Raw genomic sequence first — 15,913 nt, forward strand, 5'->3', positions numbered from 1 at the left:
CAATCAATCATCATATATTACAAAATTTAAATATTTTTTTACAACCTAATGAATTTATGATTGTGATTTCTCTGAAAATTATGCATTTATATTCCAAGACGCTGTTCAAGGATTCCACTGGAATAATAATCAAGGCTCTATCCATCCTATGATAGCATATTATAATAATAATGGCAATATAGAAAACCTTAATTATCTAGTAATATCAGAGTGACTTCAGCATAATGTTATTGCAGTACATTTATACCAGATTAAAATGATAAAATTTTTGACCAATCAATTCAGCAAAAAGCCAAACATAATATATTACTGCTCTGACGGATGATCAGCTGCGCAATATAAAAACAAAATTTTTTTTATAATTCTGTGTTATCATGAATCAGATTTTGGTGTAACAGCTAAATGACATTTTTAAGCTACATCACATGGAAAAGGTCCATGTGACGGCCTTGGCGGAACATTAAAAAATTAGCAGCACGTTCAAGCCTTCAGCGCATCAGTTCTGGACATTTTAACGCCAGTTGATTTATATCAATTTGCAAAACAAAACATGTCATCAGTAAATTTTACATATATAACCAACGAACAATACAATTTACATGAGATTAAACTACTAGAAAGATTCAATTTAGCTCGTCCCATTCCAGGAACTCGGGAAATACATGCTGTATTTCCTTTGAGTTTAAGTAAACTTAAATCAAAAATATATTCATATGCAGAGGACTTTCAAATTAACAATATCTCAAATGCCGATAATTTGTCTTTTGCCGATATTAAAGGATTCGTAACATGTGTTTATGACGATTTTTGGTGGTTAGCCACAGTACTAAAAAGAATGAAATTACTGAGGAGATATATTTCCTTTTTACATCCCCATGGACCATCACCATCCTTCTTTTACTCCACAATTGCGGAAAAGATATGGTTACCCATTAATCAAATAATAACAATAGTAGATCCTATTATAGTGACAGGACTTACCTACAAATTATCGTCTCAAGAAATTCTATTAATAAGCACAAAATGGGATAAGATTAAAACAAGAGGTATTTATTTTTATATTGTTTGTTTATAAAATTTTAAAATATGTTTATTTTACAATATAGCTCCTAATAAAATCATATCTGTATGGGCTGCCTGCTTACATATCGCCCCAGGACATCATTCTTGGTTATACTCAATTGATTTATTAATTTTAATCACAATACTATTCATATTTTATTAAAAATTATATATTATTAAATTAATTTAATATAACGTCAACTATATTACATTTTTTTATTTATAAAAATAAAAAAAATTAAAATAAAATTAAAAAACAAAAATGGCTATCGAGATTTTATATTAAATCGTTTAATATAAAGGTAATAAACATCTTTAGAGAATATTAACACCCAAAAAAATCCCTACCTAACAATGTTAATTTTTTATTTTTACCGGAAATAAGAAAACACTTGAAATTTTTTAATTTATTTTAAATATTTCCAACGTAAAATTTTAAAGGCTATAAAATGATATATAATTTGTAATTCTATCTTAAGTATTTTTTTAAATAACAAGATTTAATGAAATCACGCACTTCGCGATTTTCGACTTTGAAGGCCTATATCTTTGGATCTGGTTGAGCTAGCACTCTAAAATTTTGATTTTATTAACATTTACAACATAAATAACTAACATGCCAAGTTTCATTCATTTTTGAGATAGTCGGCCGAATCGCTGGTCGATTTGTCATGGAATTACCCCATCATTAGATATAAAAATTAAAAATAAATGTAATCACTTTTTAAAAAATCTGGGCCAGGCCATGAAAATGGTACCTCTGTAAGTCTCTGCTTTGATTATAGATAAAAAATATTAAAAAAATTTTTTTGTACTTTATCACCTGAAACCTGGGTGAGTAATGTGATTTTTTATTTGGGCCAATCAAAGATTTAACAGGCTGGGCTTGCAAAAATTAGAGCTGCCTGGTACTCTTAATAAAGAAAAATTATTCTAAAGCCTAATTTTGTAAAAATAAAATTTTTTATTTTGCTTATAATTTTAGTAATAAAATAACCTTGATTCATATTTATCTTTCCTTCTCCTGCATCTTTTTTATTACCATAATAAGAAATAATGAATCATAAATCCTCATTATTGGTTATTATTCCATAAAATTTATATCTGAGTTTAGAAAAATTGGGCTAGCCCTGGTTGGACAACCTTAATTTATAAAATAGCTGTGTACAAATTTAGAGAGGCTAGGCCAGGCAAAAACTAAATTCAACTGGGCCAAGCTGGGTTTAAGAATTTTGCCATTTGCAGGCCATTACTTTATAAAATTTAAAATCAAGAGAGCAGCTAAAAAGAAGTACACCTTTTTTAAATATGAATTGAGAGCATGCTACTTTTATAAACTCAGTAACAGAATAGGAGCTCATTCCTTTTGTAATGGTAAGAGTTAGCTATTTAAAGAGTAAACAGCTCAGATAGTATATAAGTATATTAAATTATAATTTTTGCTGTTAAATAAAACTATATTCAATAATTTTATGTTGCCTGTAAAATCTTCCAAGTTTATTTTGCCTATAATTAAAAATGATAACCCTGTGGTCATTAAAAATATGATTTTTTTTCTAAATAATTAAAGATATAATTTATTTAGATAATTGCAATTTTATATTTAGTCTATTATATTAACATATTAAAATAAAAAATAAAAAATACTTCAATTTCCTGAGATTGCGCTAATCGCATGTTTGATGAATCTGACCTATTATTTGCTAAAAATTCTGAAGATTTTTTTTTTTGCTTAAGTTCCATTAGTTGCTTTTGTTCTAATTATAATATAGATAAAATAGAAATTAATAATATATAAACTTAAAAATGATATATATTTTATTAACCAGAAAATAAACTATAATTTAATATATAATCTTCATTTAAAATATTGGAAGGATTCAAATTTTTATAATTTATGTATAAATTTTTGCCTTTATGTGCAGTGATCAATTTGATCCTTTGATTGTATAAATTTTTTTCCGTTAAATGTTGAATATCAAGGAGTCCCTTAACTATTTCGCAAACTGTTCCATTAAATAATGATTTAATTAGATGTGGCAAAATATCTTCCTGCATTTTCTTTTGATAAATGCTTATATAAAGTGATAAATTATAATAAGGTTAATTAAACTATGGTAGCGTCGATGTCATATTTTCTAATAATGACTGAATTTCTTCACTTTTGTCATTCATAAATTCAGATAATTTTTTTTAAATTACGGTGTTTATAGATTCATCATGGGTGTAACTAAACTGAGAATTGACATTTAAACTGCGAATGGACAGGTAAACTAAGAATAAACAGGTATAAATTTATTTATGGCCTATCATTTATATTTTAAAAATATAAATAATGTATTTGTATTATGTAATACAGTGGCGTAGACAAGGGGGGAAGGGGGGGGGGTTAAACCCCCCCCCATAACCTCCGAAATTTTTTTTTTTTAATTTAAAAATATTTTTTGAAAATTTTTTTTAAAATTTTTCTTTTGTGAATAATTTTATTTAAAAACGGTTTCAATTTATAAATAAAATTATATAAGTTATGAAAATGAAATATATTTTAAAAAACAAATAAGAATATTCAATTTTGTATGATAAAATGGTTTAAAAATGTATATTAAAAATTATATGTAAAATATTAAATAACAAGAAAAATATATTGTAAAGTATTAAATAATAATAAAAATATATTGTAATTTTTTTTAGCATGGTTAAATTAGATATTTATAAATTTAATAATGAAATTTATATTGTTAAACTAATTAGATTTTAAAAATTTTATAATTTTTTATGATTTATAAATAAAAGAAAAATCATTTAATTTGGTAAATATAATGAGAAAGTAAAGGTAATAACTAATATGTTTGGGTTAAAAATTTTAAACCTAGAGTAGTTTTTAGATAGTCCAATCGCTTAAATATTGATGCATCTACGATTGAGGATTTTTATAAAATAAATATTTTTACTCCCCTTATTGATACATTTTTATTTCAATAAAAGGAAAGATTTATTAGTCACATTATTCTAAACAGCTTTCATTTTCTTTTGCCGGTAGAGTCTGAATTTTGTCTGAATACACTTGAAACGCGAAAGGATATTAAGTCTCAGAGTTTTATTCTGATGAATTATTAGGATCGTATGATAAGTTACATTGTGATGTCGAATTTTGGTATAAAAATTTACAGAATAGAATACTCTTTGAGACCAAAAAATGCTTTGCAGGCCCTTTCCATTGTAATATCTGCCTAATATCAAAACATTGCTTTTATTTTAGGTAGATTAGCACATGCACTAATGCAGCGTCTACATGAGCGGGAGGGGTAAGAACAATTCGCATCCTATTTTTTGAGGGGGGAGGGGGTAGGCTGCTTTAATGGGGGTAAGATAAATTTTTGGGGGGTTATCTATTAATTTTTGAGATGAAATAGGACAAAATTGCTGTAGAAATTAATACTTTTATCATAGAATAATTATAATACAATTCATCGACCAAATCTATATATTGCAAACAATCATTCACATTGTTTTCCAAATAAAACTTTCTGTTATCCTTTTAAATGTAATTTAAAAGGTTTAGATATTTCAGCAAGCTCATAATGCCATAATAATTAATTCATTGTAAATAATGGAGGTTTTAATTGAATTTATTATATAAAAAATAAATTCTTTATATTCACAAAATATCGATAGTTGGTAGTAGAGATAGATTAATTTAAGTTATCCTTTATAAAGTCTCTGAAATAAGTCTCAGTAAATTAAAAAGGTAAAAATCGGCGGCGGGATTTTTAGGGGGGTAGACAAAGGTTTTAGAAGGGGGTTTGCATCCAGTGAAAATCCTGTCATGTAGACGCTGCACTAATGAAAGGTCTTCTTCAATTTTGAAAAGGTTAAACCCCTATTTTAGAAATAGCACCGGTGAAAGCCGTTTAAATGATTCGTAATATTAAATATTTATAAGAAGATATTCTAGATAAAAATTTGATTCTAGATAAATTAGTCAAATCTCAGAGAAAAATACAATTCTCTTTATAAATTCAAATCTTTATTATAACATAAAATTTTTGTACTCAGTAAGTAATTATAATGAATTCTTAGTGATAATATTTAAATATTATGCTATTTTTAATAAAAATATTGTATTTGCAATAAGAATTAGATCTATATCAGGCCTAATTTTTCAAGTTCGGTCCGGCCCGAAATTATTTTGAAAATGTTTTGCCGGCCCGAACCCGAATTTTTTTTAAAAAGTTTTGTCGGCCTGGCCTGAATTTATTTAAGTATAGAAATTCATTTTTATAATTACTCAAAATAAAATATATATGTTACATGGCGTCTAGTTTTTATAAATAAAATCAAATATTTTTATTTTACAAAAACAATTTAACATAAAATTGAGGTCCGTAAAGTTGTAAGAACGATGTAAGCCATTATTTAGAGTCTTAATTGATCCTAATTGATCTTCAAACCAGACATCAGCGGAATGAAAGGTTATTTAGTTATAAGCAAAATAATGAAAGTGCGAAGATTTGTAGCTGTAGGAATGATTTGGGGATCAATTACCGAAACTTATACCATTGTATAGCCCGTTAATTGATCCTAATTGATCTTCTATCCGGAAGGCAGCGGAATGAACCGTTACTGAGTTATGAGCAAAATAAGAAAGTGTTGGCACTTTGCCAAAACCGAAAATATAAAAAATCACGATCTGAAACTTGGCAATTATTTAGGTTTTAATTTGTGTTTAATAATAATTTCCAAACCGGATAACGATATCACTAACCGCAACCGAGTTATGACCTGTTTTTAAAGCGTGAAGTTGTAAGAATTTTTTTAAAAAGTGAGGATCAATTACCAAAAACTATACCAAATTGTGGTGCGTTAATTGATCCTCCAGAATCTTTAAACCGCATATCAACGGAATGAACCGTTCGTGAGTTATAAGCTAAATAGAAAGGTTTTGGCATCTTGCCAAAATTAAAAATTTGAGCAATCATTTTTTTAGTTATAGCCAGTCAAAAAAATTAAAGGCTATTGAGTTATAAACAAAATAATGAAAGTGTGAAGATTTGTAGCTGTAGGAACGATTTGAGGATCAATTACCGAAACTTATACCATTAGATAGCCCGTTAATTGATCCTAATTGATCTTCTATCCGGAAAGCAGCAGAATGAACCGTTACTGAGTTATGAGCAAATTAAGAAAGTGCTGGCACTTAGCCAAAACCGAAAATATAAAAGATCACGATCTGAAATTTGGCAATTATTTAGGCTTTAATTTGTGCGTTAATAATTTCCAAACCGGATATCGATATCACTAACCGCAACCGAGTTATGACGTGTTTTTAAAGCGTGAAGTTCTAAGAATTTTTTTAAAAGTGAGGATCAATTACCAAAAACTATACCAAATTGTGGTGCGTTTAGTGATCCTCCAGAATCTTTAAACCGCATATCAACGGAATAAACCGTTCGTGAGTTATAAGCAAAACAAAAAAGTATTGGCACTTTGCCAAAACCGAAAATAAAAAGATCATGTTTTGAAACTTGGCAATTATGTAGTATTCAATACGTACATTAACAATCACCAAACCGGATATCGATATCACTAACCAATACCGAGTTATAACCGTTTTAAAAACGTTAAGTTGGCGGAGATATTTAAGCTGTAGGAACGATTTGAGGATCAATTACCGAAACTTATATCATTATATAGCCCGTTAATTGATCCTAATTGATCTTCTATCCGGAAAGCAGCGGAATAAACCGTTACTGAGTTATGAGCAAATTAAAAAAGGGCTAGCACTTAGCCAAAACCGAAAATATAAAAGATCACGATCTGAAATTTGGCAATTATTTAGGCTTTAATTTGTGCGTTAATAATTTCCAAACAGGATATCGATATCATTAACCGCAACCGAGTTATGACCTGTTTTTAAAGCGTGAAGTTGTAAGAATTTTTTTAAAAAGTGAGGATCAATTACCAAAAACTATACCAAATTGTGGTGCGTTAATTGATCCTCCAGAATCTTTAAACCGCATATCAACGGAATGAACCGTTCGTGAGTTATAAGCAAAACAAAAAGGTATTGGCACTTTGCCAAAATCTAAAATTCGAATTTTATTTAGAGCCAATATTTAGTGCCTCAATTGATCCTCCGCATTTAAAAATAATGTCAAAAAAAATAAAGAAAAGTGATTTATTAACAATAAGTGTTTCAGGGACGTGACAAATTTTGTATTCTTTAACGATGAAACTTATTTCTTAGAGCTCCATTACTAGTGAGCACTTTAATAAGTTTAATAGCCCAAATTAAAATGGTAGTTAATAACAAATAAATGGTGGTACACCAAAACAAAATCTAGAGCAGAAGAAAACATCCTATGCCATTATATAGTTATTTATTAGTTAAATTTCGTATTTAATTTGGTTAGCCCCATTATAATTTTTTTTAAAAGCTATGTAAATAATTCAAGGTCAAATTTACCTGAGAAATTATGGAAGCACTGCCCTATTAAATTATTACGATTTGCTAGGCCAATAATGTAGCTTTAAAGGCTATTATGTTTCTGTTATAAAAGTCTATTCCTTCCTAATTGATAGATCTCAACATTTTTTAAACAAATATATTCGAAGATGTACTATTAATTTTGAATTACAATAGCTATCTAGAAAAATTATGTTTTTATAACTTTTTAATACTTGGTCGTTTCAATGTATACTTAATATCATTCTCAAAAATTACCCTAAAAACTTTATACAATGAATATATAATATTTTTAATACTTTATTCACAAATCCCATGTATATATTCCCAAATATCATCCTGGATTCAAATTATATCGCTACTAAATTTCATTTAACTTTGTTGTAGTAATATAAAAAATAGCCAAATATATCGGCCTTTATGGCTTTTGAATTTGTCCCTTTATTTTAATCTCATATCTATATATATAATCCTCAAAAAACATCAATCAAATTTAGCCCATAGTATTTTTTAAAAAATATTTGTCCAATAAAAATCATAACATATAAATTAGTTACTGATCATAGTCAAATATATTTTTGTTATTAAATTATGTAATACTCTATTTCTTTTTTAATTATTGGAAGTTTGTCCTACTTAATTGACAAATTTTGATAAATTTATGTTAAATTATAATTTTAATCTATAAATTATTTAGCCATCTATCATCATATTAATATTTATTTTAATTACATTATATTTAAAAGTAGAAATGTAAATGTTTTATCTATTTTTTAGAATATAAATTATAAATATAAATAAATAAAATTTTATTATTTTGAAAATTTTTTTTATTGTGCACATAAATTAAAATAACTAAATATATACTTTATAAACATATTTTATCATAAATAATGTCATAGGTAATCAGTAATATTTTAACAAAGAATTTTCCTATGGGTCTCAAGAATAAGATAATTTAAAGATATTTTGATTCACAAAATATCCCTTTTAGTCTTAATAGGTTGGAATTAGTTTGAAAGGGGAGGGGGGGGGGGTAAAAAGAATAAAAATTAGATATTTAAATAAAAGGTAACATTTGTCGTTGAAGAACAAAGAAAATTCTTATTCACCGTCATTTTTGACGGGCTATCTACAAGTAATATAATAGTGAATGTTGAAAAATAATATGAGCGATTAATAATATATTATTCAGAAAAGGAAAAAACATAGGTAATTTATTATATTCGCTATATATATATTTATTATAAGCGCGGGGATGTAGCGTATTAATTAGTAATTGCTGTTGGGTCCTTTCGGTTTAAGTACACTTGGGTATTTCGTAGGAAATCTGTGGAATTGATTCAAACTTCATCCAATCGCCAGGTTGTTGTTGTAGGTACGGGCAGGCCCGAGATCAGGGAAAAGATCATAACGTTATCTAATATCCCTGAGAAAGCTATCTATAAAAATTATAAATTATTTTAACTATATAATACTTGGTTCTCAGTTATTCAATTCGATGTACAGATATTGTGTAATATCCCTGGTTATTCAATTCGATTTACAGATATTGTGTAATATCCGTTAGAAAGCTATCTATAAAGATTATAAATTATTTTAACTATATAATACTTGGTTCTCAGTTATTCAATTCGATGTACAGATATTGTGTAATATCCCTGGTTATTCAATTCGATTTACAGATATTGTGTAATATCCGTTAGAAAGCTATCTATTAATTAATATATATTTTATAAAGATTATATTTTTTTAGAAAATTTAATATAAAAAAAAAATTTTTTTTTTGCCCCAACCATGACAGACTCTGTGTACGTTGGGACACACATATGTGATAGTTGGGACACTCGTGAAATAGAGGTCTAAATAAATTTAAAAATTTAAAATCAATAATCCAGTAAGACTAGATATGACACATATGATTTTATTGATAGTGTAATTCATAATCAATAACTATATAAAAAAAATTTTAGCAAAATTTAGCAAATTTATTTTGAGAAAAAAAAATTGTAAAAAAAAATTTCATTTAATCATAAACATAGTGAAAGATAAGTATTTAATTATTCATTATTCAAAATACTAAATTAATAATAAAATTATAAAATAAGCTAAAATGGCGCATCCCAACTATACTATGACCGAGCCACTAACTTTATAAATATCAACCAAAATCATATTAATTCATGTTTATTGATTCCAAAAGTTTGCCAGATTGGGAAATAGGTTTAAACTTTCCTAAAATCTATTTATTATGATTTTTGAAACGATAAAAGCAAATATTTTATATTAATTTTGGTATGCCCAAAACTTCTTCTGTAAAAATTAAAATACTAAATATTTTTCAAAATTTTTTTAGCTAATCATGTATGACGTAATTATCTATGTTAAGCTCAAATTTCCAGTCTTATAAATAATAGCTCAAATTATAATCAGAGTGTCCTAACGTTCCCTTGTACTAAATGTACCCATATAATTTAAAAAATAAAATTTAAAAATCTTACCAAATTTAATTACGATGAAATATTTATTTATGATTTTTAAAAGAATTTTAGTTAATGAAAAAGATTGATTTATTAACACATCTGGTTAATATTTAAAATTAATTAAACATTATAATTAATAAAAAAATAATTTCTAGCATATTTATTAATATTATAAAAAAATGATATTAATCACAACAACAGTAATTAATTAGAACACAACGCCCCCAACGCTTATAATAAATATATATCGTGATTAAAACAAATTATACTGTTGTTGCTTTTTCTGATTTATATAATACTATTCGTACATAATATTATTCACCATTCCTTCACTATTATATTACATAAAAAATCTTCGACAGATTAAAATATAACGACAAGTACAAAAGCCATAAAAGCCGATATACTTGGCTAAATTAAATAATACATAATTTTTCTAGATAGCTACTTGTAATTCAAGTTTACTTACATTCTTCTAATATTTTTTAAAATAGTTAAGATCTATCAATAAAAAAGGAATATACTTTTATAAATATAATAGCCTTTTGAGCTTTATCATTGGCCTTTTAAATCGATAAAATTTAATAATATCCATAATTTGTCGGGTCGAAATTTGACCTTGAAATATTTATTGTTGATAACTTACTTTTCTTTAATTTTTTTGACATTCCTTTTAAATGCGGAGGATCAATTGAGGCACTAAATACTGGCTCTAAATAAAATTGGAATTTTAGATTTTGATAAAATGCCAAAACTTTTCTATTTTGCATATAACTCACCAACGGTTCATTCCGCTGGTATGGGGTTTATAGATTCTGGAGGATCAATTAACGTACTACAATTTGGCACAATTATCGGTAATTGATCCTCACTTTTTAAATTAATTCTTCTTACTTAACGTTTTTAAAACGGTTATAACTCGGTATTGGTTAGTGATATCGATATTCGATTTGGTGATTGTTAATGTACGTATTGAATACTACATAATTGCCAAGTTTCAAAACATGATCTTTTTTATTTTCGGTTTTGGCAGTTTTGGCAAAGTGCCAATACTTTTTTGTTTAGCTTATAACTCACGAACGGTTCATTCCGTTGATATGCGGTTTAAAGATTCTGGAGGATCAATTAACGCACCACAATTTGGTATAGTTTTTGGTAATTGATCCTCACTTTTTAAAAAAATTCTTAGAACTTCACGCTTTAAAAACAGGTCATAACTCGGTTGCGGTTAGTGATATCGATATCCGGTTTGAAAATTATTAACGCACAAATTATAGCCTAAATAATTGCCAAATTTTAGATCGTGATCTTTTATATTTTCGGTTTTGGCTAAGTGCCAGCACTTTCTTAATTTGCTCATAACTCAGTAACGGTTCATTCTGCTGCTTTCCGGATAGAAGATCAATTAGGATCAATTAACGGGCTATACAATGGTATAAGTTTCGGTAATTGATCCTCAAATCGTTCCTACAGCTGCAAATCTTCACACTTTCATTATTTTGCTTATAACTCAATAGCCTTTAATTTTTTTGACATTCCGTTTGAAGAATACGGAGGATCAATTAAGGTACTAAATATTGGCTATAACTAAAAAAATGATTGCTCAAATTTTTAATTTTGGCAAGATGCCAAAACCTTTCTATTTTGCTTATAACTCACGAACGGTTCATTCCGTTGATATGCGGTTTAAAGATTCTGGAGGATCAATTAACGCACCACAATTTGGTATAGTTTTTGGTAATTGATCCTCACTTTTTAAAAAAATTCTTACAACTTCACGCTTTAAAAACAGGTCATAACTCGGTTGCGGTTAGTGATATCGTTATCCGGTTTGGAAATTATTAACGCACAAATTAAAACCTAAATAATTGCCAAGTTTCAGATCGTGATTTTTTATATTTTCGGTTTTGGCAAAGTGCCAACACTTTCTTATTTTGCTCATAACTCAGTAACGGTTTATTCCGCTGCTTTCCGGATAGAAGATCCATTAGGATCAATTAACGGGCTATACAATGGTATAAGTTTCGGAAATTGATCCCTAAATCATTCCTACAGCTACAAATCTTCGCACTTTCATTATTTTGCTTATAACTCAATAACCTTTCATTCCGCTGATGTCTGGTTTGAAGATCAATTAGGATCAATTAAGACTCTAAATAATGGCATAGGTTTTGGTAATTGATCCTTACATCGTTCTTACAACTTCACAGACCTATAAAATTGATATATTTAAAAAAATATTCCAAAGCCCGATCCAACCCGACCCGAATTTTTTTTAAAAATATTAGGCCCGAACCCGATTCTCATACTTTTGCAGATCTCTAATAAGAATTATTACTGTTTTATTAATATACTCATTTGTTATCATTAAAATAATACATAGTTAAATAAAGGGATGTTATTTATACTAAAGTATTTTAAAAATAAATAAAATCTATAATGAAATCCTCTGCAAAATTTTGTTATATGCAAAAATTTAATTAAACTAATTTTTTTTAACATAAAATAAGATATATTGAGTGTCATAAAAAATGGGAGATAGGTGGGGGGGGGGCGATTTTATTCTTCTTTCTACACCGATTGGATTAAATTAATTTACAATTGACTAAACTTTGATAAAATTTTCAGAATAATGCTTTCAGTCGCGTAATAATCATAAATTTGGTCAAAATTTTGTTACTAATATTTTTTTTAATTTATGATAGCTACTATAGTGGTTAGACACTAATAAAGCACAAAAATTGGCAAATTTTTAAAATATGGCTTGGGGGCGAAGCCCCAAAAAAATTTGACACCCCCCCCCCCTCCATGGATCAATCCTGGCTACGCCACTATGTAAATATAATTTATTTTCAAAATTAAAATTATCTAAATAAATAAAATAGAATATGGAAGAAAGAGTAGTTCATATATTTAAAATTTGTATAGAACAGATATGTTATATAGAAAATATAACACCCATAATAAATTTAAAAATCAAAAATATATTTCCGTTAGATGGCGTAATAGACTAAAAATTTAGTTTGTAATTAAAAAAAATATGAATTATAGGAGCATAATTTTTTACTTTGGATTAATATATTTGTACAAGCTATATAATCATAAAATGAAAAAAAATTTAAGTTTCCATCATTATTTTTTGAGTTACGATGTCAATTCTCAGTTTAGTCAAAATTTTTTAGATTTTTGGGATTTTAAAAATATTTTATTTTTTTTCTTCATTTGTGTTACTCATATAAACATAAAATGAAAAAAATTTTAAGTTTCAGTCATTACTTTTGAGTTATGATGTTAATTCTCAGTTTAGTCATAATTTTTTATATTTTTGGGATTTTAAAAATATTTTATTTTTTGACTCATTATGTGTAAACTTACTCATATAAATATAAAATGAAAAAAATTTTAAGTTTTCGTCATTACTTTTTGAGTTATGATGTCAATTCTCAGTTTAGTCAAAAAAATTTTGATTTTTGGGATTTTAAAAATATTTTATTTTTTGACTCATTATGTGTAAACTTACTCATATAAACATAAAATGAAAAAAATTTTAAGTTTTCGTCATTACTTTTTGAGTTATGATGTCAATTCTCAGTTTAGTCAAAATTTTTTAGATTTTAAAAATATTTTATTTTTTTGACTGATTTTGTGTAAACTTACTCACATAAACATAAAATGAAAAAAATTTTAAGTTTCCATCATTATTTTTTGAGTTATGATGTAAATTCTCAGTTTAGTCAAAATTTTATAGATTTTAAAAATATTTTATTTTTTTGACTCATTTCGTGTAAACTTACTCATATAAACATAAAATGAAAAAAAAATTAAGTTTCCATCCTTATATTTTGAGTTATGATGTCAATTCTCTTAGTCAAAATTTTTTAGATTTTTGGGATTATTATATTTTTATGACTCATTTTGTGTAAACCTACTCATATAAACATAAAATGAAAAAAATTTTAAGTTTCCATCATTATTTTTAGAGTTATGATATCAATTCTCAGTTTAGTCAAAATTTTTTAGATTTTAAAAATATTTTATTTTTTTGACACATTTTGTGTAAACTTATTCATATAAACATAAAATGCAAAAAATTTTAAGTTTCCATCATTATTTTTTGTACTATGATGTCAATTCTCAGTTTAGTCAAAATTTTTTAGATTTTTGGTATTTTAAAAATATTTTATAGCCGTAATTGATAATGCGAAAAAAATAAGAAATTAAAAATCTGATGGCCAGAAAATTCGTAGAAAAATTTGGACCCTGACTTACTTTTAGTAAATTTTTACTACCCATAATAGGTTTGTTTGCAAATTTTGTGCCATGCCTCGGGCAATTTTTCTTAAATTACGCACCGGCTCGACAAATAATTTAGCTCGCCGAATCGAGTGGCTTATCGAAAAATGCAAACCTTTGGATCTTTTTAACTGAAATTGAAAGTTGGAGAAGAGACAATGCTTTTATTTGCCAAATATTTAACACACGTCATCTCTAGTATAGAAATAATGAATGATTCTTTTTATAGACAGTCAAATTGTTTTGTCCAAATTCTGGTGATAAATGTTTAGTGGATAATATCTTATGATTTTAGATAATCTTATTTTGGTCACCTCGTCGGTTTTACAATCTGCTTTATGAATTTAACGAATCAAATGCAGCGTATATATATATATAGTAGAAAAGTATTTCCTTAATACGATTAAAACATTTAATAAAATATAACATGTCGCTTATAAATGTTAAATTTATAAATAACTTTATAATCAAAAATATGCCTAAAATTTTAGCAACACTGTGGCTTGATGAGCAGCAACTTTTTGATGGCAGCATCAGTTTGATCAAAATTTAAAGGCGGCGGCACACCGATCTAATCATGTTCGACACAAGGAGTAATATAATAAATTTCCTTAGGGTTATAAAATTAAACAAAATCTGAATTTACTGCAACAATATAGAAGTTGAATGAAAGCCAAAAGTAAATTATCCAAGCTTAGAGATTTTGTCCATGGCAGAAAAGTTTAATCATCTATTGTCCAAATTTCAAGACTTGTGTAATAATAATTTGCTCGTAAGTCGTTTTTTAAATTTGGCAAAATCTTGCCGACTAACAGCACTAGCTTAATCCGACTCGTTAGAAACATAATCCTTTTAGTGTTGATATAATAAAAAAATTAAATGTTTTGTTAATAAAGACTAGACGACAAAATCTAATATAATTTACATATTAGAGAAATTAAGGGCACAATGGACCAGATTTCGCAAAAATCTTAAAATCTTATTAAATCATAAAGATGAACAAAAATGATTGCCAGTATCCTCAAACGGTATGTTGATTAATGATATATCATATGTATATAGCTCTTTTTTTCGTAAACTAATTTTTGAAAATTGATTTTTTCAAGTAAAAAAACATAGGGCACATTAGACCAAGTAACCTGGTATATAAGAACACACATAGAACCATATAAAAATATTTTTGAATAATGAAACATTTTTTTATTAATAAAGGCTATAGGAAACACTAAAAATTTTATGATCAAATAAAAAAAAATAATAATTTTTTATATAAATGGTCCTACGCACCCTCCCTAGTCTTCAGTCAGTCGTGATTAAATATAATATGAGAAAACTTTTATCATAGGAAAAAAATTTTTGTCGAGGTGTATATCATATTGATCATTTACATCATTAAATAATATATATATAATTAAACTCATGTGCCATCTTAGTCAGCTATGTCACCCCCCCCCCCCCCCAACATTTTATTTGCATTCAAAATTTATTTATATGATAATAGTATAGTGCTTACATATAAATTAATTTTATTAAAATTTTTAAAATGTGTCACCGCACGTCATTAATTTATTAGTGCAAACAAAAAATTAAGCACCGCTGATTTATATCT

At 26.7% G+C, this 15,913-nt stretch overlaps 1 protein-coding gene across 4 annotated transcripts in view; it reads right to left on the reverse strand.

The window, feature by feature from the left end:
- LOC135930984 (protein DGCR6-like) overlaps nucleotides 1-3,432 on the reverse strand; it is a 28,903-nt gene extending 25,471 nt beyond the window's left edge. For 2 of the 4 annotated variants that reach the window (XR_010572900.1, XM_065467817.1), the window contains exons 1-3: nucleotides 3,176-3,432; nucleotides 2,976-3,136; nucleotides 2,710-2,819 (exon numbers count right to left, since the gene is read on the reverse strand). Coding sequence is in view for 3 of the 4 variants with exons in the window: in XM_065467817.1 (XP_065323889.1) it covers nucleotides 2,710-2,819; nucleotides 2,976-3,136; nucleotides 3,176-3,237 (333 nt within the window). In the remaining variant the exon portion in view is untranslated. Of the gene's footprint in view, nucleotides 1-1,556; nucleotides 1,635-2,709; nucleotides 2,820-2,975; nucleotides 3,137-3,175 lie in introns of those variants that run through there. The other 2 variants (XM_065467819.1, XM_065467818.1) reach the window with 2 other exon arrangements.
- Between the last annotated feature and the right edge of the window lie 12,481 nt (nucleotides 3,433-15,913).

The sequence above is a fragment of the Gordionus sp. m RMFG-2023 genome, chromosome 1 (assembly GCF_954871325.1).
Source record: "Gordionus sp. m RMFG-2023 chromosome 1, tfGorSpeb1-WG-v2, whole genome shotgun sequence".
Taxonomy (NCBI): domain Eukaryota; kingdom Metazoa; phylum Nematomorpha; class Gordioida; order Chordodea; family Parachordodidae; genus Gordionus; species Gordionus sp. m RMFG-2023.